The sequence below is a fragment of the Prosopis cineraria genome, unplaced genomic scaffold, assembly GCF_029017545.1.
Source record: "Prosopis cineraria cultivar Desert tree isolate PC_DT_omini unplaced genomic scaffold, ASM2901754v1 PC3, whole genome shotgun sequence".
Taxonomy (NCBI): domain Eukaryota; kingdom Viridiplantae; phylum Streptophyta; class Magnoliopsida; order Fabales; family Fabaceae; genus Prosopis; species Prosopis cineraria.
Genome location: NW_026555334.1, coordinates 1813218 through 1836101, shown reverse-complemented (window position 1 = coordinate 1836101; position 22884 = coordinate 1813218). Strand labels below are relative to the sequence as shown.

General features: G+C 35.4%; 2 protein-coding genes across 4 annotated transcripts; one reads left to right on the top strand and one right to left on the bottom strand.

The window, feature by feature from the left end:
- The first annotated feature begins 833 nt into the window (after positions 1-833).
- On the top strand, positions 834-5166 carry LOC129307230 (polyprenol reductase 2-like). The gene is made up of 7 exons (XM_054948125.1): positions 834-1021; positions 1259-1426; positions 2288-2625; positions 3910-4144; positions 4624-4722; positions 4787-4858; positions 4973-5166. Exons 2-7 carry the CDS (start codon positions 1268-1270, stop codon positions 5075-5077), a joined length of 1008 nt encoding a protein of 335 aa, XP_054804100.1. The 5' UTR covers positions 834-1021; positions 1259-1267; the 3' UTR covers positions 5078-5166.
- A 980-nt stretch (positions 5167-6146) lies between these two features.
- LOC129305227 (cell division control protein 2 homolog) lies at positions 6147-21539 on the bottom strand. 3 transcript variants are annotated; one of them, XM_054945217.1, is made up of 10 exons: positions 21396-21539; positions 21267-21304; positions 20993-21177; positions 19869-19989; positions 18028-18201; positions 9405-9464; positions 8273-8436; positions 7021-7108; positions 6858-6911; positions 6147-6516 (listed from the first exon to the last, which is right to left on the bottom strand). In XM_054945217.1, exons 2-10 carry the CDS (start codon positions 21273-21275, stop codon positions 6427-6429), a joined length of 945 nt encoding a protein of 314 aa, XP_054801192.1. In that variant the 5' UTR covers positions 21276-21304; positions 21396-21539; the 3' UTR covers positions 6147-6426. The 3 variants fall into 3 exon arrangements, with proteins under 3 accessions (XP_054801192.1, XP_054801193.1, XP_054801195.1); XM_054945218.1 differs by lacking the exon at positions 9405-9464; XM_054945220.1 differs by lacking the exons at positions 9405-9464; positions 18028-18201.
- Between the last annotated feature and the right edge of the window lie 1345 nt (positions 21540-22884).

Below are 22884 nucleotides of genomic sequence, written 5' to 3'. Positions count from 1 at the left end.
AAAACCTTTTCAAGGTCGATTTTGAGGGCCATGAAACCCTTTTCCCCAGCTTTGTTTCTCATAGAGTGAATGATCTTTTGTGTGATGATAATATTGTCGCTACTTTGCCTTCCCTATAAAAAGCTACATTGGTGGTCTCCAATAAGATGATTCATATATTGTCTCAGCCTATTGGAGAGGATTTTGGTGATAACTCTGTAGCTAACATTGCAAAGGGATATAGGGTGAAAATCTTTCATGCAATTAGGGTTTTCATTTTTAGGAATAAGGGTGATAGAGGTATTGTTGATGTCGCTAATGGCAGTAAGATTTGTAAAGACTCTCTTGACAAGTTGATAGTTAGAGGCAGTTTCTAAACTATATAACTTCATGATAAAAGGCTTGTTCCAAATAACAATATTCCAACTAGTCAAATTTCTAATAATAAAATTAGAGATTTTAGTTAAACTTTATATTTATGAGAAGAGGTCATTGGTGACAATTGTGAATTGATATATATTTTTTCCTAGAACCAAATTGTCACTTCAAATTCTGATTAATTTAGAGGACTCATGGCATCATTTTGATAATTTTATATTCAATCTCATTTATAATAAACAAATAAATAAAAAATAAACATAAGTGTACAATAAAAAAAGTTAAAGGAAATGGTTTTATAATAAAAAATCAAAGGTTAAAATAAATTAATGTTAGGAAAAAAACTTAATATTAGATTTTAAAATATCAGGGATATTATTAAAGTTTCAAGAAATTTTTGTATATTTTAACTTTAAAAAAAAACATGGTTTTTTTTGTAAATTGAAATAAACAAGTATAGAAGTGCTGTGCGGGACTCTACACTACAGTGATTCTCCGATAAACGTTGCCGGCTAACTTCCTTCAGCCAACTCGTCGTCCGACCCCGCCGTCGAAGCCATCACTTCGGTTCTCAAATCCTTAGCGAGAGACGTTATTTCATCCCTTTCGCTATCTTTTCCGTCCATCTTTATTGCTGTCTCCCACCTCACAGAGCCATTCCCAAGTGAGTTTCTTTTGCAGCTGTTCCTCCCTATCTTTTCGTCAATTAAAAGTGTTAAGAATTGTATGGTGATTCCTGTGATTTCTCGATGTTGATTTCTTGTTTACACTAGCAGCTCACATGCATACTCTATGAACCATTCAAACATCTATTCTCAGAAACGGTGGTGATCATTGAATGATAAAAAATTTGAAGCTTTCTTGAACTTTTTCCCGCTTCTCTGACTTCGTATTTTGATAGGTTATTGCAATGATGGGGATTTGTATTGTTCTGTTGCTGAGATTTGCTTGGGCTGCGGGAACATTGCCCATAATCATTGCTTCTCTTCCGACTTCTAAGCTGAATTGGTTTCGTGGAACCCTCTTAGGGTTGGCTAAGAGGGGGAAGATCATGCAGTCATCCTCACAAGTAAGGAAACAACGTTGTAACTTGGATATATATTTGTTCAAAATTTTCAATTGAGCATGTATGTTTTTGGTGCAAGCATATGCTTTCCCTGGTTAGAATGCTAAAAAGTCGCTGAAAAATTTGAATATATGACAAAACGAAGTGTCCCCCACCCCCCTACCCCCCAAAAAAAAAAAAACAAGAAGAAAAAGAAGAGAGATCGTTATAATATTACAAGGCATGTTTGGATCATAGCTTACAGTTTTGGTGGGGAATTTTGAAGAGTGTATTGATTGGTCATGGTGTGTGACAGGGCCATTAATGAAGTAGAAAGGGTCTCTTAGCATAGACTTCCAATTTTACTTTTCTCAAAGCAAAAATAATGGCAAAACATTGGTTGAAGAAAATCAACGGGAGCCAAATGATCAAAATACTCCTATTTGGAGACATTCAGAAATTAGGAGTGTGGACTGAAGTGAAGGTATTTGGAGCTCATACCACACTCCATTGCCTTTATTTTAACCATCAAAACAACAGATTTTTCCCCATTTCTGTCCTCTCAAACATTACTTAGAAAAATTTTTCGTCATGCTTATGGGTTATGAAATATAGGCCCTTCAAAGAATGTGGTGTGTCCTTATCTGACACATGTTGGACACTTATATTAGACTATACATAATACTTTGAATTACAATGAGGACTGCTAATATTTTTTGTGATGTATCATGTGCCACTTTCCATACTTCCATAAGTACATTTGAGGAGTTTATATTTTACATAATTTTGTAATTTTTGATAGTATGTGAATTCACAACTCATGTGAATATTAAAGAAGGAAAAAGGAATTAAGAATTTATTATCTGATACAATGTTCAATTGCAGAAATTCACTGTTTCTCAAAGATTATTCTTGCACTTCTATATTGTGGCTTCATTGTGGACAACATTCCTACTTTTTGCAACTTGGATATCCACATGCACAATGGCACCATTAATTGCAGATCCATATGCTTTCTCGACCATTACCAGCTACTTGACTGGAGATTTAAGCATGGAAGCTGATTCAACTAAAATAGGACCCAGATGTGTAGTCTGGCAATCTGTTTTTCTTCTTTTGCTCATGGAAGTTCAAGTCCTAAGACGCCTTTACGAAACAAAATATGTATTCCATTATAGCCCCTCAGCTCGCATGCATATCATGGGTTATTTCACTGGATTGTTGTAAGTTTCTTCATGGGGTTTTATTCTACTTGATTTTCCAAGAGTCTTTTCTATTTTTTTAATCACTTAACTACTCTAACTTTTAGGGCTTACTTTCCTCTGAACATTGCATTTCTGGTTGTGCATTTTTCCAAGTTCTTTTTATAATTTTGAAGTCCTTGGTTGCTGTCATAATAGTTTGAAGTAAAACTGGCTGTGTGATATTTTGTATGCTTGTACCATGTCTAACATGAATGTGTGGTTTCTGAAATTAAATGTTATGCATATTTTATACTTATTTATGGTTATGCTGTAGATTGAAAAATATTCGGTAATTGTTAATGGTTATGGGAAGTACTGATTTGATTTATAATAAAGAATCTGATAACAATGTCAAAGTTTTATCTAAATGATAACTACAATTATGCCATAGATTGAAAAAGTCAGAAATTGTTAATGGTTGTGGAATGTTCTGATCTGAATTCATAATAATCCATCCCATAAATTTGTCAAAATCTCCTCTGAATGATATTTTTCAGCGTTCACATCGGAAATATTATGTGACATCCTTGTTTCTCTCAATGAAAAGTTGTTAAGACGGTCTTCCTCATAGTTATTCTTATGATTAATATACTTTTAGACATGAGATAAAGATAATAATCTTCAGCTCTATATTTGAATGCCAATGATGTGAAATATTGAAATACGGGATCTATCCTGATGCATTGAACTCTGTTGTTAGATATCTTAAATATTTATTGTATTTCTCTTTATTTTATTTTATTTTTTTTATCGAGGATGTTATGATTTATTATTTATTTTGTTGTTAGGATATTCAGCTTTAGAGAGTCTCCTTTATACTGAGATAAGCTATATCTGTAGATTTTTTCTGTTAATCTTCGAATATGAAGAAAAGAAGTTGAATGCATGTGATCCACTTGAGTAGTGGATGATGCATTTTGTGTCTTTATCTCATATTGACATTGTCAATTTTCAAAAGTAACTGAAGGGATTCAAATTCATATAAAGTGCTAACACAACAACAACAACAACAACAACAACAACAACAACAACAACAACAAGCCTTTATCCCATTAGGTGGGGTCGGCTATCACTAGTGAATATTTATTTTGAAACTCAATTTCAAGCTCTTTTTGGTTGGTGAAATTTCAATTCTTCTTTATATGTGCTAGCCAATAAAATTTCATTTAAGAATTGCTGCCTGTCCCATGCTTTTGGTAGTTATTTTGTTCTTAGAAAATTGTAAAGTAAATATTATTGATTATATAACTTTTCTGAAGCTAGTTTCTACATAGCAGCTCCGCTATCGCTTTGTTGTGATTGTACATTAGAGGTGTATGACTTCACAGCAAAGTTGGTAACTGCATCCATTGTCAAAGGCAAAGGTCACATGTTGGGAACTGAATTAGATTTCTGGCAAGTTTTAAATCATCTCCTCAGACTTGGATGGCTGCCATGGGTTGGTGCAATTATATTTTTATGGGGTTGGATTCATCAATACCGTTGCCATGCAATTCTTGTATGTATCTTTCTACTTGATTGAGTTTTAAATTTTGGGATCTTGGACGCTGAAATCAAATTTCGTGACCATTCATTTTATTTTTTGATCTCTTTTCAAATCCTATTGTTTCTTGTTAACGATCATCTCTTTCATTTCACTGGTATCTATGTACTCATGGTAGTAAGTTGCAGTAGACAATGAAATTGGTCAAAGAAATTAAAGTTATGGATGGTTTTTTTTTTTAGTATATAATTTGTATGTATCATACAAGGGGATGAAATTATATGTGCAAAGGATGCACATGAATTATTTGACATTTCCTAAGCTTATGGTTTTGCAATTTTAGCGATTTACATTTGCATATAACTGAGTAGATATATTTTTTTAGGATATCCTGTATGTAACATTCTTTTCTTGAAGAATCCTCTTGTTGCTTGAGTTGTTTTTCTATTCAATATATAATTTTATTAATTTTGAAGGACTTGAAATTTGGTCAGGGCTCCCTACGGAAACATTCAAAACAAGTAGATGGATATGTTATCCCTCATGGTGATTGGTTTGAACATGTTTCCTCACCACACTATCTCTCTGAAATTGTAACATCCTATCCCTAGTGTCCTATTTCCTTTTGTGTGTCAGATACTGATTATATTGGTCTAGGTTATATACGCTGGTCTTGTGGTTGCAAGTGGAGGAACAAACCTTACAATTTGGCTACTGTTTATTTTCGTGGTAATATTTTCTTTACAGCTGTTGCAAGATTTAATATTTTAAACAAATGATCCTCTGATTCTAATTTGCTAATATTGCGCGTGTGCACATGCGTGTGTTTTGGTTGAAATTCAGGTGGCAAATTTGGTATTTGCAGCTGTGGAAACACATAGATGGTATCTCCAAAAATTTGATGACTATCCAAGTAATCGTTTTGTTATATTTCCATTGGTTCTCTAAGACTTGGAAAATATTTGTTTTCCTCTGGGTGATTTTGAATACTCTATGATGATAAATTTTGCAAGAAATAATTTTATTTATTCTCTTAAGAGTTACCTTTGACGAAACTCTATTAAAATTGCCATAGGTTCATCCACTAAAATGATTAAGCTCAAAATGTTAGATAGGAATAGTTTTGAGAAAAGAATGTGCAACGCGATATCTGATTTGTAAGTTAATCTTTTCCCTTCTTTTTGTATACAATCAATAGCATTTTCATGAATACTTAATGGAAGGTTTTGATTAGATTAATTGATAAAAGGGTAAATTAGTAATTTTGTTCTTGAAGGTTTAATCCCTTTTCAATTGTCTGTCAAGTTTTTCAATTTAATTCCTTCAAAGTTTATCTGGTCAATAAGTGTCATTCCTTTTTGTTGTAATTTTTCTTTTTACCTGACCATTTACTCGAAAAGAAAAATTCCATTTCAACATCAATGATCCATGATGCTACGTTTTGATTAATGATTTAATTACACTTCTGATATCTCCGACTTCAGAAATTTTTTTCTCCATTTTTTCAATTATTCTTATTTTAAAAATATTAATAATTCAATTTTGTTCTTTTCTCACTCCATCCAAAACTTAATACTAATTCTAACAGTTTGTTGTTGCAATTACCAATTTACTTAACCCCATTAACTCGTTCAAATCATATTCACAATATTCACAGTTTTGGTGAGGGATTTTTTTTTTAATTCAGAGTTTTGATCTTAAATTTAATGGCATTTAATAATTGCGAAAAATTAGTTATGAATGTTAATTCATAATTAAAAATACGAAAATCTTAATTGCAAATTAAATATTTGAATCCCATAAATCATTCTTAATGATTTGCAGCTGAGAATCTTGTACTTGCAACCATCCACATCAATATTTGCAACTTATCTTTTAATAAAGTGATACAAGACCTTGTCATTAAATTGGACTTTTGGGATCTAACTAACTAGAGAAATCAAAAGCATATTTAAACTGAAATGAACGTTATCGCCAAAATACCAAGGGGAAATAAATAGGTGAAGGAGATGGGCAATAGAGGAGAGCAAAAAGCACCATAACAGAACTTGAATGTCCCCTGGGGTCATGTCGAACTATCCACAATCAAGCAAACACGAAATTTGCCTCAAATGTGTAATCCCCAGACATGAGGTAGACAATATGGTAGCACTCAGTTGAATGTAAAACTGTAAGAGTAAATGCATGAACTATAACAAAGTTCAATCCCTAAAGAAAGAAGCAAGGAATAATCAAAACCCATACAATCTTTACTTATGCTATGATTCTATAGACATGTTTGCCATGAAGACAAGGGATCAGACTACAAATCTAATGTCTTTGAAGTACTCATGCTCAAGAGCGTTCCTGGCTGTAATTCTTCTGCTGGGATCCAAGCAAAGCATACTCTGGAATGCATTTCACGCATTTAAATAATTGGTAGACAAAGCTCAACGGATGTACTTTAAAGGACAAATATAACAATTTCGTGTTTATATCATATTTGAGTGAAACTTGTGTAAGGAGAAACAAAAGGATGCTGAATGCAAAATATGGATTGAACAAGAACATATAATAAGGCATGAGTGGCCTGCCAGATGGATGGTAAAAAAAAAATTTTGTTAGACGCACATGTATCTTACAACCTATGCGGGGACATGCAAATCCGCTTCGGTTTCAATCATGACATTACAAAACATTTGGTTTCATTTTCATTCCCAGAATTACTATATTTGAATGATGCACTTACAGAAAGAAGATCGATGCCAGCTGGCTCAAGATTCGGAACCACAGTTGCCAGGTCCTGCAAAGGACAAAAAGAAGTTAAATAATCCTTACTGCTTGTTAACAATGCAGATACTAAGAACCCGTGCTTATGTAACTTAAAACAACAGCAACACACAATTAATTACCTTTGGAGTCCACCTCGGAAAGGTTGATTTAAAATCAGGCAAAGAATTCACTCCAGGCCATGTATCCTCATTTGGCGTACCCATGGTCCTTCATATAAGCAATAATATGTTGATTCAGAAATGTGTAAAATTTGTATAATATGCACATGGGGTGCGAAATTTCTCTGAATGGTTTCCAGCCATTTCATACTTCAAATATAGTAATATTAATTAGTTTTTATATGAAAGTAAATATTATATTACCAATCCTACAAATGCCAACCTACATTTCCCTCCTCTTTAGTCAGACAATTTAAGAGGGAAGCTGAAAAGGAATAGCATTCAAACTAATACTGATAGCTCATAAAAATCCCTGAATGTCAGAATGTTATGTTATGCAAGTTATATCAATTAATAACCACTTAAAAGTTATGCGAATATAGGAATATAAATTTCAACCCAGAGCAAAGTAATTATTTTACAAATTCTAATAATTCTGCTTCATCTTAGCATGCAGCTGAAACACAAATTTTACAATCAAATTCCTGGCCCCTGGGAAGACAAAGAATAAAGACACTTGTGAATGTACAGAAAACAAATTGGGTAACACGACTCAATTTCCTTGGCACTCTATCAATCGCTACAAAACATCGAACTAACTTTTTTCTTTTCTAATTCCTTCTTTATCTTTTGGGCTGACGTAGACGTCCTATGCTTTGGCCCAAGACGACCTCCATCACCAGGAAGATCTCAGTCAGACATAAACTGAGTGTGACCTCAGACCATCCATCTAGGCAACAGCCCCGAAGAGAAAAATCATGCAAGTCTTCAAATTTGGGATGTATAATTCTCAAGGTAAGCGATTACGAACACTACAAAATCAAATACCTCCTTTCAATTTTCAACTGAGAGCCATTTGCATATACCTCATGTTCTTTAACATGATGGGAAGTTAACCCTGTGCCCAACACCCGCTAGTTCCATTAGGAAAGTTTCCAATTAAGGCTCACATTTAGATGGAGTCAATCTTTCATTTAGCCAGGTTAAGGGAGATTCTGTGTGATTGAGAGAATACTATTACCCTATGATTATTTGAGAACATTAAACAAAAGGGAGATTCCTGAAATAAGTGTGTTCAAGATTTACAGATTATTGAGGTACTACTGTGAATACCGCATGGCCATCCAAAGTTAGAAGGCATCAATTACCAAGTTCTTAGCAAACAGATGGTCACAATAAAGAATGTGAAGAATTCACCAAAAAAACTGTTTACCCGAATATTTTAAAAATCTCATCAATCTCAGAGTCCCCAGGAAACAGTGGTCGCTGGTTTACCATCTCTGCAAATATACAGCCTACTGACCAAACATCAACTGGGGTAGAGTACTGGCGAGATCCAAGCAATATTTCTGGCGCTCTGTACCATAGTGTCACCACCTGCAAGCAACTACCAATGAGCATTTCACATGCAACAAACATGAAGAAATGAGAAGTACCCACCTAGTCAATGTACATGAATTCTTGCCACAAGATTCTTACATTGCCTGAACGATCAACTCCATTAATCTATAACTTCAATCCATGCTACAGTAACTTTACACTGTAAAATTACTCTCCTCTTTTATAAGAGAGGACTTAATTACACAACATCCTTTTCTATCATAAAAATATGCACTGATCTCCTTGAAAATTCTAAAACCATTTGCTTGACTGAACCTCAAAGGCAAGATTGGTTTCTTTTGTCAAGAAAATAAAAGAAAAAATATGTTCTAAAAATTATTTGCATTTGTAATCATAATAGTACTTAAACTAATTAATCATATATTCGGTAAATATATTATTATTGAAATTAAATGCTAAATATGCTTAGATAACATCTTTTGATTGGCTGAATTTACTTAAAAATATTTTGTTAAAACATTTTTGGTTTTTTGTATTTATTTACTTTCTAAATAGATTATAATCTTATGAAAATAAAAATAAAAACGAGTGAGCCTGTAAATTGCAAAATTTTGAGTAGGAGTTATTTTAACCATTTGGAGGTATTTTTGATAAAATGGATTTAATCATACCTTATCTTTTGACTTCCATGAATGGGAGAGTATCTATTCATAACAAATGGGAAAATCATGTAATCAAGTCATCCCTCAAGACGGTGTGGCTAACTTTGACTAAATGTTTCCACTCACAAAGAAAACAACCGCAAATAACACAATGCTGTTGATAGTGTAAACAATATTAAAAAGAGAAACAGTCCAACCCTTTTAGTTTGCACCCTATTTATTAGTGAAGTGCATGCTGCCAAGTCTTCCATTTTATCTCTTCAAATTACGGTGGAAGGCAACATATTGACAAATTATGTCAAACGAGTTTTAGTGTTAGGCTAGGAAATAGAGTCAACTTACAGAGTTTTTTTGTGACCTCACTTGATAGCACGCTGACTCAGCATGCTCCTTCACTTTTGACTTTTCAGAGAAGAAAGAGGAGGAAGTTAGAGTCAGTTATGCAGATTTGAATTAATTCCTGATTATTTGTTGCATTTTCTCTGTGTCAGTTAGCTAAATAAGTAGACCAACAGTTGTTAAGTGGTTCACCCACGTCTAAGTCAGTTGTGAGTCAGTTTTGAGTCTGCCCAGATATTTTCTGATAATTTATTTATTATTCTGATGTAATTTATAAATAGGCTACCTCTCATTACGGCTAGTCACATGGAGAAATAAAATAACCTTTTATCCCTTAGAGATTCTCCTACTTTGCTATTGAGTTCATTAAGGGTGAGATTCTTGCTCTAGTTAACTTAATAGATTTGTTTGCTTTATTCCTACTGTTCTATGTGTTTAACAATTTGGTATTAGAGCCCTATCCGGTTGATATGGTGATCCACTTGCTCCAGAAATGAAACCACCGATCCCCCTACCAACTCCTCCAACAACCCACCACGTAATGATTCCCCTGAAAACTTGTTTGCAATAGACCATTTAGCTATCATTGCTTCCAAACTTCAAACACTTGACTAGATAAAAGAGAAGGTAGAGGCACTTGAGGCTTCAACAACCAATAAAGGCAAGAGACCAATGGAGGGTCCTCACATACACTCTCATTGGGAAGAAGAGCATGAAGATGATGTAGACACATGCTATAGAAGAGGCCTACGTCCACCACACACCAAAATTGAATTCTCAAATTTCAGCAGAGGTGACCCACATGGTTGGATTCTTGAGACTGAACAATACTTTCAGTATTATTAAACATTGGAAAATTTGAAAGTTGATGTTGCTTCAACAAGTTTAGAGGGAGATGCTTTGGATTTATTTTCTTGGATAAATTCAGAACGTATTTGAGAAGGCCTAGATTTCACATGGGCCTAAGCCCAACCTCTCGTACAGCCAAACATGCATTGATCTAGCCCAAAACCCATTACTCGAGATGCATGAAACCTAGGAGATGCATACTCAAAAGTGTTTATCTTGGCCAAAACCAACCAAATTGATGCAGAGCATCATTCGAAGAGAGAACTGCCTCTGTGTTTGGCGTGGCAAGTTATTTAAGCCTAGGCATCATTGCAAAGCATCATTTTCCCTCTTAGAAATTGCTGAAAAAGGTGAAGAAGTGGAAAAACCACTGGACGAGGAGGCCAAGACACTAATGGAGCCAAAAAATGTCACGATTTCATTCAACACTATACTAGGTCAAAACTCTTCATCGACAATGAAGTTGCACGAAAGTCTTCATGGTTGACCCATGCTGATCCTAGTTGGCAGTAGTTTCAACCCATAATTTCACCTTAGAGGTAGTGGTATCCAAATTGCAACTCCTTGTTTGAAATGTTCCTGCTTTTGGGGTTCAGATCGACAATGGCAGTAGAATAAAATGTCACCAAGTTTGCCTAAGGGTTGAGGTAAGAATTTCATATTCAATTATTCAACAAGATTTCTACCGTTTCTCTTTAGGAGGCTTCGACTTGGTGTTGGGTATTAAATGGTTGGCATCTTTGAACACAGTGCAAGCCAATTGGAATAAAATGTTTATGATCTTTTGGCTTAATGGGAAGAAATACAAATTGCAAGGCTTAACTACAAACAGTGATACTTTTGTTCACCTTCATAGCATGCTTATCACCCAAGAATTGGTGGAGGCTGATGTGTTTGGATTATTGAATGTTGACAGAATTTTTGATGAATCTACTAATGTTCTTTCCGAGCCAATGATCTGTCGCAACCTCGTGATCACTGGCATGCTATGTCATTGCTTCCAAATGCTTGGTCACCTAGTCTATGTCCTTATTGATATCCTCATTACCTAAAGGATGAAATTGAAGCTTAGGTTGAGGAGTTGTTGCAACATCGCTTTGTCAAGCCTAGCAGTAGTCCTTTTGCAAGCCTTATTTTCATTGATTATTGCCAGCTTAATCAGCTAACAGCACCATATAAATACCCCATTTCTAATATTGATGAGTTGTTACATGAATTGTATAGAGCAGCTTATTTTTCAAAAATTGACTAAGGCTCTGGGTACCATCAAATTCGTGTGCTTCCTGCTGGCATTCATAAGATGGCTTTTGGCATGCATTCTGGTCATTATGAGTTTGTGGTCATGCGTTTTGGCTTGACTAATGCACCAGCTACATTCCAAGCAATTGCGAATGATTTATTCCACCCTTACTTGAGGAAATTTGTTCTTATCTTTTTGGATGACATTCTGGCATAGAGCTCCTCTCCTCAACAACATTTGAAGCATTTGCAGGCTGTTTTTCATCTGTTACAGCAACACTCCTTTGTAAATGCCAAGAAATGCTCTTTGGGGCAGCCTCGAATAGACTATTTGTGACATGTGGTGTTTGCTCTTGGAGTGGAGGTCAAACAACAACAACAACAACAAGCCTTTATCCCACTAGGTGGGGTCGGCTACATGGATTGCAAGACGCCATTGTGCTCTATCATTTATTAAGCTTTTAGAAATATTATTAATTAAGAGATCACGTTCAACAACTTCCAAGAGTGTTCTCTTAGGCCTTCCTCTACCTCTCTTAATCGGACTCAAAGTTATATGTTCCACTCTTCTCACTGGTGCCTCCCTTGGTCTTCTTTGTACATGCCCAAACCATCTCAACCGATTTTCTACCATTTTTTCCTCAATAGGTGCCACCCTCACTTTTTCACGTATGTGCTCATTTCGAATTTTATCTTTACGTGTATGTCCGCACATCCATCGTAACATTCTCATCTCTGCTACTCCAACTTTATGCTCTTGCTGTCCCGTTAGAGCCCAGCATTCACTACTATATAACATTGCCGGTCTGATAGCAGTACGATAAAACTTTCCTTTAAGTTTATTAGGCACCTTACGGTCACAAATAACTCCTTTAGCTTTTCTCCAATTAAACCACCCAGCTTGAATTCTATGTGAAATATCTCCACTGATTTCGCCATCATTTTGGATAATGGCTCCCAAATATCTAAACTTTTCCACTTGAGGTATAATTTGATCTCCCAATTTTACTTCCAAATTATTTTCGAATAGTCCTTTATCAAATTTACAATATAAATATTCCGTCTTACTTCTACTCAGACGAAAACCTTTCGACTCCAATGTCCTCCTCCATAACTCAAGTTTGCAATTAACCTCTTCTCTTGTCTCTGCTATAAGAACTATATCATCCGCGAAGAGCATACATTTCGGGATTTCCTCTTGAATATGTTCCGTCAAAACATTTAAAATCAAGTTGAACAAATAAGGACTCAGAGATGATCCCTGATGTAGCCCAATCTTTATAGGAAAATCCTTTGTTTGACCACTAGGCGTTCTTATACTAGTTTTTACCCCCTCATACATATCTTGTATGGCTTTAATATAAGCAATCCGTACTCCCTTTTTTTCCAACGCTTTCCAAAGCACTTCTCTTGGTATACGGTCATAAGCTTTTTCCAAATCAATAAAAACCATGTGTAGATCTTTATCTTTACAACGATACTTTTCCATTAATCCCCTTAGTAGATAAATCGCCTCTGTAGTTGATCTACCTGGCATAAAACCAAATTGATTCTCAGAAATACTTGTCTCCAATCTCAACCTGTGCTCAATTACTTTCTCCCACAATTTCATTGTGTGGCTCATGAGTTTAATCCCTCTATAGTTAGTACAATTCTGAATATCTCCTTTATTTTTATAAATAGGAATTAATGTACTTCTCCTCCACTCATCAGGCATTTTCTTGGACCGTAAAATCACATTAAATAACTTAGTTAACCATCTCACCCCTTCTTCACCTAAACATTTCCACGCTTCGATAGATATACAATCAGGTCCGTTAGCTCTACCATTTGCCATTTTCTTAAGAGCTTCCTTTACCTCCTTATCACGTATGTTTCGATAGAATGACAAATTTTGTTCTCCTTCACCATTACTAAATCCTCCAAGTTACTAGATGAATCCTCTCCATCATTGAAAAGTTTAGAAAAATAAGTCTCCCATCTATTTTTAATTTCATCATCTGTAACTAAAATTCTTCCCTCTTCATCCTTAATACACCTTACCTGTTCTAGATCTCTTGATTTTCTTTCCCTACTCTTGGCAATCTTATAAATATTTTGCTCTCCTTCCTTCGTCTCAAGGTTCTTATAAAATTCTTCAAAAGCTTTAGAACGAGCTTCACCCACAGCTCTCTTAGTTTCCTTCTTAGCCATACGGTACCTCTCCCAATTTTCCTCATTGTTACACAAATGTATGGCTTTAAAACAGTTCTTCTTATACTTGATTTTGTCCTGTACACTATTATTCCACCACCAAGACTCCTTATCTCTCGGACCAAGACCTTTCGATTCTCCCAAAACTACTTTTGCAACCTCCCGTATCTTTTTAGCCATATCCTCCCATATGATGTTAGCACTTCCCTGAGAATCCCAAATTCCTTTATCCAAAAGATTTCGCTTGAAAATATCTTGCTTCTCACCTTTTAATTGCCACCACCTAATCCTTGGTGTTACTACTTGTCGACGTTTTTGGATTTTACTCATAATACACACATCAAGGACTAGGACCCTATGTTGTGTCGTTACAGCATCTCCAGGGATCACCTTACAATTTTTACAAAGTTTTCTATCTGTGTTCCTAACCAAAAGAAAATCAATCTGCGACCTTGAGGCTCCACTTTTGTAGGTGATGAGATGCTCATCTCTCTTCTTGAAACAAGTATTGGCAATCTTAAAATCATACGCCAATGAGAAATCAAGAAGAGTTTGCCCTTCATTGTTTAGCTCTCCAAAACCAAAACCACCATGCACCCTCGCATACTGACCAGCTTCCCTCCCGACATGCCCATTAAAGTCTCCTCCAATAAAAATCTTTTCACTCTGTGGTATGTGTCGAATCAACCCCTCCAGATCCTCCCAAAATAATTCCTTAAGACTGGCTTCTGTCCCGACTTGCGGCGCATAAGCGCTAACAATATTAACAGTCTCACGTCCAATTATCATTTTTAAAGAAATAATTCTGTCTCCAATTCTGCTAACTTCTACAACGTTCTTCTTCCACTCCTTATCTATAATGATGCCTACTCCATTGCGTGCACTTACTTTTCCTGTATACCAAAGTTTGAAACCTTGAATATCCTTAGCTTCTTCTCCACGCCATTTTGTTTCTTGCAAGCAAAGGATATTGATTTTCCTTTGAATCATAACCCCTACAACCTCTACAGATTTACAATTTAATGTCCCAACATTCCAAGTACCAAATCTAATTTTGCTCTTATGGACTAACTTCTTTAGCCGCGTGCGTCCAGAATGACGCGGTAGCCCTTGCTCATTTAACACTACATCCGGGCGCCGATGCAGCGGCTCTAACTCACTTATCACTGTACTCGAGCCATGCAGCGCGTTACTTACGGGCAACGACCTAGCTATGGTAGGTCAATTCAGAGAAAATTGCTGCTGTTTCTAGTTGGCCAACTAGGAAATCAATGAAAGATCTTCAGGATTTCTTGGGTCTCACTGACTACTACCATCGATTTGTCAAAAACTATGGTATTATTGCTCAACCTCTCATTAATCTAACAAAGAAAAACACTTTTTGTTGGTCTGATCAGGCACAGGGTGCTCGTGAAGATTTAAAGCTTGCTTTGACCACTACCCCAGTGTCACAATTACTGGACTTCCACCACTCAATTACAGTTGAATGTGATGCCTCCATGGATGGCATAAGAGCTATACTTATGCAAGATGGCCACCCCATAGCATATTTCAGTAAGGGTTTCTCCCTATCCAAAAGATTTAAATCTGCTTATGATCGAGAGCTGTTAGCTGCAGTTCATGCTTTACAAAAATGGCACCATTACCTTCTAGGTCATCACTTCTACATCCAAACTGATCATTGCAGCCTCAAGCACTTACTGGAGCAGCATACACTAACTAATTCCCAGCAAAGACTCATGATCAAACTCCTCCCATTCAATTTCACCATTATGTATAGGCCTGAAAAGGAAAAACATAGCTGCTGCTTCTTTGTCTTGAAGGCATCAACACTCAGATTTCTTTCATACGGTCATACCATTGGTAGATGATCTTCAACAATTACCTGAGGCATCACTGGAAGATCCTGAAACTACGCATATTATTGAGGAATTGCAGCAAAATCATCAATCTCATCCACAGTACAGTTTTGTTAATGAGAAGTTATTCCTCAAAGTTAGGCCTGTTATTCCTAAGCAAGCCGCACTTCGAACTAGGTTACTAGAGGAAGCACACTCTACTCTCACGGTTGGTCATGGCAAGCTATCTCCAAATCCTAAAATGCCTTGGTGCTCATTTACATTGGTGTGGCATGAAAACAGATGTAATGAATATTGTGCAACAATGTCTAACTTGTCAACAAAACAAGTACCCACCCTTGGTTCCTGCTGGTCTTCTCCAACCATTACCAATTCCTAAGTAGATTTGGGAAGAAATATCAACGGATTTCATCACTAGGCTCCCTAAATCTGGAGGTTATGACACCAATTTGGTAATTGTTGATTGTCTAAGTGCAGCCACTTCATCCTCTTGTCTCATCCTTTTACGGCCAAATCTATGGTTGCTCTGTTTTGTAAGGAGATTGCAAGATTACATGGCATGCCCCAATCTATTACTTCAGATTGGGACTCTATCTTTTTAAGTGCTTTTTGGCAAGAACTCTTCCTTTTGAGCCAAACCTGCTCAAATATGAGTACAACATACCACCAACAATCTGATGGACAAACCGAAGGGGTGAATCACTACTTGGAGACCTATTTACATTGCTGTGCTCATGTGCAACATAAATTGTGGAGTAAATTTCTTTGCTGGGCAGAATTCTCATTTAATACCAGTTTTCACTCTTCAGCCAACACAACCCCTTTTAAACTAGTATATGGATGTCATCCTCCTCCTTTATGCCCCTTCTAAGAGGAGAAACATTAGTTGCAGACTTAGAGGAGCAATTAGAGCTGCTTGATACAAAACTCAATGTGCTACATGATAACTCGAAGAAAGCACAAGATAGGAGGAAAGCTCAGGCTGATTAGCATAGGCAAGACCTACAATTTGAACCAGGGGATGCAGTTTTTCTTCATCTTCAACCCTATCGCCAAAAGTCCTTGGCTAAGCGTAAGTATGAAAACTGCCCCCTGACTTTTTTGGCCCTAATTGAATTGCCTCCAGAGTCTAAGGTTCATCCTATTTTTCATGTCTCCCTCCTTCGAGCAGCTCTTGGACTACAACCATCCTCCCCACCAGCACCTTTACCACTTTCTTCAGACTTGGAGCTCAACCTTTTCTACAATAAAGGTGCTGAACCATCACTGGAAACCTGAAGGTATTTTGGAAATTTTAATTCAGTGGGAACACCACCCACTTGAATGTTAGCTGGGAGGATTATGATTTGGTGGTCACTCAATTCAAGGGGGAGTATTTGACTTATCAGAGAAGAAAGAGGAGGAACTTAGAGTAAGTTATGCAGATTTGAATTAATTTTTGATTATTTGTTACATTTTCTGAGTGTCAGTTAGATAACTAAGTGGACCAACAGTTGTTAAGCGGTCCATCCACATCCAAGTCAATTGTGAGTCAGTTTTGAGTCTTCCCAGATATTTTGGGGTATTTCCTGATTATTTATTTATTATTCTGATGTAATTTCGGTATTATAAATAGGCTAGCTCTCAATATGGCTAGTCACATTGAGAAATAAAATAACCTTTTATCCATTGGAGATTCTCCTACTTTGGCTTTTGAGTTCATTAGGGTGACATTCTTGCTCTAGTTAACTTAATAGATTTGTTTGCTTTATTCCTACTGTTCTAAGCGTTTGACATTACACAACTGAGTTAATGAATCACGGACTTGAATTTGCTTCGTTTTGAATTTTAGTTCCACTCATGCCCTTCCTCCCTTTGATTCTGAGTCCAGCCCAGCTCAAAAGTGAGAAATCTCTACAACCAAACTTCAAAACACACCAACTTAGTTTAACTTAAAGTTTGATCACCCATCCCCCTTTCAATATCTCAGCCACAAGCCAATTAAGCCCTCTACAATCTGCTTCTAATTCCATTCCACCTTTCAACAAGCTTCCCACCCCATTATTTACAACAAGCTGTCCAACAATTAGCAAGTCTAACAGTTATCCTTACGAGATTATTGCTCTCAATATTCTCATTAAGTTCTGGAGCTGCAAGACAGATAATCACCCTTTTGACATTTGCAAGGTGACAGCATGAACAATGCCTTGTTGGGAATTTTGATTCACCTCTTTAAGTTACTTTTCAGCACTACACTTTACAGGTTTTGACTAGATATAGGTCACTTTTCTCCTTGTATATTTGATATAGGATTTATCTTATTCTTATCTCTTAAGAGAGTTCTTTCTCTGACAAAATTTCTTAAGGCAATGTACCTGAACAATAGATAACACAACGGTAAAATGATGTGCACATTCTACTCATTCCACATCATAGTGCCTATCCATTTTAATATTGTAAATTCCATAGATGAATAAAAGCATAGATAAGGTAGGACATAGTCCAACCTCATGTGTAAATGTCTTGACAGGAATACCAAATGCCCTGGCCAATCCAAAATCTGCAAGCTTTAGTGAATTAGTGCTGCGATCTATCAACAAATTCTGTGGTTTCAAGTCTCGATGAAGAACTCTATGTGAGTGACAGTAAGCAATGCCACAGAGAATTTGATAAAGAAACATCTGCAGAATAAATGATTAACCCAATCAAATTTCAATTGAATTAGTCCTTCAGGTGAGGATTAGTATTTTTATTTTTGACTTCACTATGAATACTTCATAACAGCGATTCATGTTAATCTAGAGATGTTTAAATCATGGTTAAGCCTACAAACAGTGTCTAAGGAAATTATATTATTTGGAGCCACAAGTAATGAAAAACTGCTCGAAATCAACTAAATCATTGATTAGGGATCAGGAGACAGGAAGGGAATCCAGAAAGAATTTAAACAATGATAGCTATATAAATTCTGGCCTCTTTAATGTCATGCAGCTAGGACTTCCAAACTGAATACTTTTAGTGATGAGTGAAACTCTTTTCTAGTCAATTCCATGAGATAATATTTGAAAAACTTGCTATGAGTTGAAGATTACAGCAAACGTCTGGATTGAAGAATTTAATGGCTAAATTGAAACACTCACTGCTGCACTTCATACCTACCTACATATAGTGATTATGAAAATAATAGACCTTAGCTATAAAAGATACTTCAAGAGGAAGCAGCAATCGATTACTAAAAGACTTGGGCCAATAAACTACTAAACCATAGATAAAAAGACAATAGATCATGTTCAAACCTCTTTAATCCTTCAGAACTCTAATTTATACAGTTTATTCTAGAAATACACTTTCCAATGCTGAATCTGAGACTTGAAAACGAAATGAATAACCTGCTAAATTGCACAGTGGGTTTGGCAATTTCCCAGGCGTCTAAGTGGTGGTATTTGATTATTGTCAATAAAAACAGATGGTGAATGAAGAGGCTTGACTTCCCCCTCCCCCCCCCAAAAAAAAAAGGAAAAAAGAAAAAAACACACACACAGACACTTGCTGTATAGCAGTCTCTCCTTTTCTTTATAAAAAATTGATTGAAGAAGATATTAACCGCAAGATACGGTACTAATTAATAATGAATTAAAACTCTGGATATGTCAATCCCAGTCATCTAGATGATGATGCTGCTTTTGAACTCTCCCCATTAGCTTAAGATGATACAAGCTACAGCTTATTCCAATTAACACTAAATTTGAATGCAAAAATATCTAGAGTCCAGATTAGAAACTTATATGCTGCACTCACATTTGAAGATGAAAATATATCTACACTATTACAGGTACATGAAGCACCCAGTTCAAAAAATGAAAATGTATCCAGATAGGAACACCTTGACAATATGTAGCAACTTAATAACTTAATAGTAGCTACTACTTCCTCTAACAAGCCACAGCTACAGGATTCTGCAACCAATTTCACATGAAGCATCAATTAATCAAGATGGACATGTGTTTTGAAATGCAGAGATATGCTTAGCTTATCTACTGAGTCATCTATCATGAAACTGGTGAAGCATGTATTAATAAGGACAGACCTGCATTTAGAAAAGCAGAAATATGCTTGCCGCAACTGTAAAAGTATTTTATAAAATCACTCATTTTCCCCTTAATTCGATTTATGGAAAGACAAGAGAAAAGAATTGACAGCTACAAAGTTTCTAGCTGATTACATTTCCTTGATAAAGCATTATATAGCATTGTCATTTTTCAAGTGAGTTCCAAACCTATAATCAAGGTAATCATATATTTAGTTGCACAAGTAAAACACCTCCAAACATAAGAAAGCATTTACACACTTTTATTTGTCGATGATCTTTTGCAAAATCAGGAGATGAATCCATGTGCTTCTTCAGATCCAAGTCCAGGTACTCAAAAACCAGATACAAACGCTTCTCACTGTGTACTACATCCTGTAACCTGTCATTCACATAGCCATCAAGCATATGCCATATGGATATGGCTAAAAAGGTAGAAGAACAATGGGACAGAAATTTGGTGAAATAACAAATTTAAGAGGAAAATTTATATGGAGAATGTTTAAGAGTCCAATTGGGCCACTCACAAATTATTTTTTATAGCACATCATAACATTCTACAAGTATGTCTTCCATAAAGCCTTCAAAACAACCCACATCGTATTCTGTCTCTTAAAGGGGGTCATCATAGTGGGATGAACACATTTGACAAGAGACCAATACTAATATAAATCCAACAATTCAAGAGTCCCATAACAAACACTGAAACACAACAAGATATATAGTGTTTAATTTAAACATTAAGTGCCATGTCATATCTGAGTGTCAGATATGCATTGCACACAAAAAGGCTCAGCCTTCAAATATTGGTACTTTATAACCACTTTGACAACATAATGATGAACTTAGCAATTAAAATATCATGTTTGCAACCACTGCAATCTAAATGAACATTTCCCAACAGTACAGACTAAAATGATATTTTCAAACAGCTTCACCAGCAGGCCAAATCGGAAACAGGTTATCAGAAGTTGAGAAGATGAATACCAAATTATAAGTATGATTCAAACAATTGTAAAAGAAAAATATTGATAGCCACATTAAGTATCAGCATAAATAATGCTAATGAATAATACTATCTATGATTATAATGGAAGTACTGGCTGAATTCTTAATTGCGGCAGTATTGCTTCATTAGAGACACCCTAGAAAGGATTATCATGATCAGGTTCACTTTGAAGATTTCCAATTTTAGTTTCTGCCTCCAGACAAAGATTTCTTGCTAACGCATCAATGTCATGATCGACAACCAGTGCATTAAAGTAAAAGAACAGATTATCACTTAATAAAAAAATCATGTAAGTTGTAAGTATACTAAAATAAGAACTATCTCAAGGATCAAAATGAATTAGTGCAATTAACCAGACTCAAAGACGCAAGTATACCTAACAATATTCCGATGCTGCATTTCTTTCAAGAGCGAAATCTCTCGAATCGCAGTGCTAGGCACTCCCTCATCTTCCTGCTCCAATCGAATTTTCTTCAAAGCTATGGTCTGATTCGTGACACGATCACGAGCCTTGTAAACCACACCATAGGTGCCTTCACCTATCTTCTCGACTTTCTCGTACTTCAAAATCATTAAAAATAGAGATAGAATCGGCAGATATTCAAAGAGAAACTCAAAATTGAACTCAAAGTCCAGTACATTACACTAACCTGTTCCATGAAACAAGCTCAGAGTTCGCAGCGAAGTTCTAGAAGCAGAGAGAGAAATGAAAAAAGATTAAAAGAGACATTGGTGAAGAAAGTGGCATTGAAGTGGACGGAGAAGAAGTAGCAATTTACCAGTGCCGAAAAAGGAGGGAGTGTGCAGTGTGAGTAACAGTCGATCCACTGCCTCTCTCCCAGCCTCCTTTCAGGCGAGAGACTTGGGTCTGATCTTTAGTTTGATTCAATTTGTTTCTTCACTTCTCCAACCCCCTTCGGAAATTCCCCCCCCCCCCCCTCCTTTCATTTTTAGTTAAGAAATAACTTTTAAAATTATCGATTATTATTTAATCCTTGCACATTTCTGCTAAATTCTTATTATTTTTTCATCAAATTCTTTTGTTATGCTTACAAATATCTTTATATTGAATGTAATCCTATATAAGACATGATTGAATATTAAATATAAATAAATATATTTGTGAAAATTTAAAAGTTGATTCATTTAGTTTTTTTTTTTTTTTACCAAAACCTACCCTTATTGCTTTTTTCCCTCATGAAATTTTAGGTACCTTCTAGAGGGTCATGATAAAAAAGAGGGTTAAAGGCACCAACAAAAGTTTGGTATGGTAAAAGAAGTTAACTTCTCACGATATGTTGAATTAATATTATAATTATTACTAAAAAAAAGTCCCTACATTTAGCTCTCATTTGATTGCTAAAAAAGATAAGAATGAAATGGATTGAAAAAGTTAAAATAAAAATAAATTAAATCATCATTTCCTGTTGTGATAAACATGATAAAACTTAATACTATATATCACAAATGTGAGAATTATACTTTTTAAAAATCTCATGAATCATGAATCAGAGTCCCATTAAGTAAATTACTATTCTCCCTTATAATTAAGGTTCACCTATCCTTCTCTACAATTTGATCATCTTATTTTTATATTTATTTTTTAATCCAATTCATTTCTTTCTAGTAACTAAACGAGACCTTAATATTTGACTATTCTTCACATATGATTGCCACCCAATAGAAGAACAGATGTACTTATTTTTTAAAAAAAAGTGTTTAAATGACAATTTTGCCCTCAACCACTCACATAGAAGTATATGATATCTTAAAGTTTTTGTGGTGTAATATCCTCATTCAATATTTAAAAATGGTGCACTCATTTTTGTAAGCAAGATTTCTTAAACATGTGAGATTAGAAGTCTAAAATTATGGTCTTCTTTGCCAATCTACTTCTCTCATGTTTCACTTCTGAAACTCGCAGTGTTGTACTTGTACAAAATCAATCTACATTCTAGAGCCCTAAAACTCGCATGTATCATTTTGATGTTTGTGTTTAAGTATAACAAAACTTCAGGCTATTCTTGAACTTTAGTTTACATGACCATGCTGTCAAGAACTTGCAAAAATGAGTTCAACATACAAGATCCAACCTTAAAACATTTTATCTAGGACATGCGTTTTTCAACTAGAACTTGCAAAAATTGGTTTTTTTAAGTTAAAATCAAAGTTTTTGAGCTTGTAACTTGTCTTTCAAAAAGTTTTTTACCATTGCTCTCAAATGGTTTTTAACATAAGAACTAAGAGAAATAAAATGATAAACTTGTT

Excerpts from the sequence above, each read along its gene's own strand:
- LOC129307230 (XM_054948125.1), top strand. The coding sequence starts at position 1,268 with ATGATGGGGATTTGTATTGTTCTGTTGCTGAGATTTGCTTGGGCTGCG. Across the intron at positions 2,626-3,909 it reads GGTTATTTCACTGGATTGTT|TTTCTACATAGCAGCTCCGC; the intron begins GTAAGTTTCTTC and ends TTCTGAAGCTAG. Across the intron at positions 4,859-4,972 it reads GGCTACTGTTTATTTTCGTG|GTGGCAAATTTGGTATTTGC; the intron begins GTAATATTTTCT and ends GTTGAAATTCAG.
- LOC129305227 (XM_054945217.1), bottom strand. Across the intron at positions 19,990-20,992 it reads CAGCATCGGAATATTGTTAG|GTTACAGGATGTAGTACACA; the intron begins GTATACTTGCGT and ends TGTGAATGACAG. Across the intron at positions 7,109-8,272 it reads GAGATTTTTAAAATATTCGG|GACCATGGGTACGCCAAATG; the intron begins GTAAACAGTTTT and ends GCTTATATGAAG.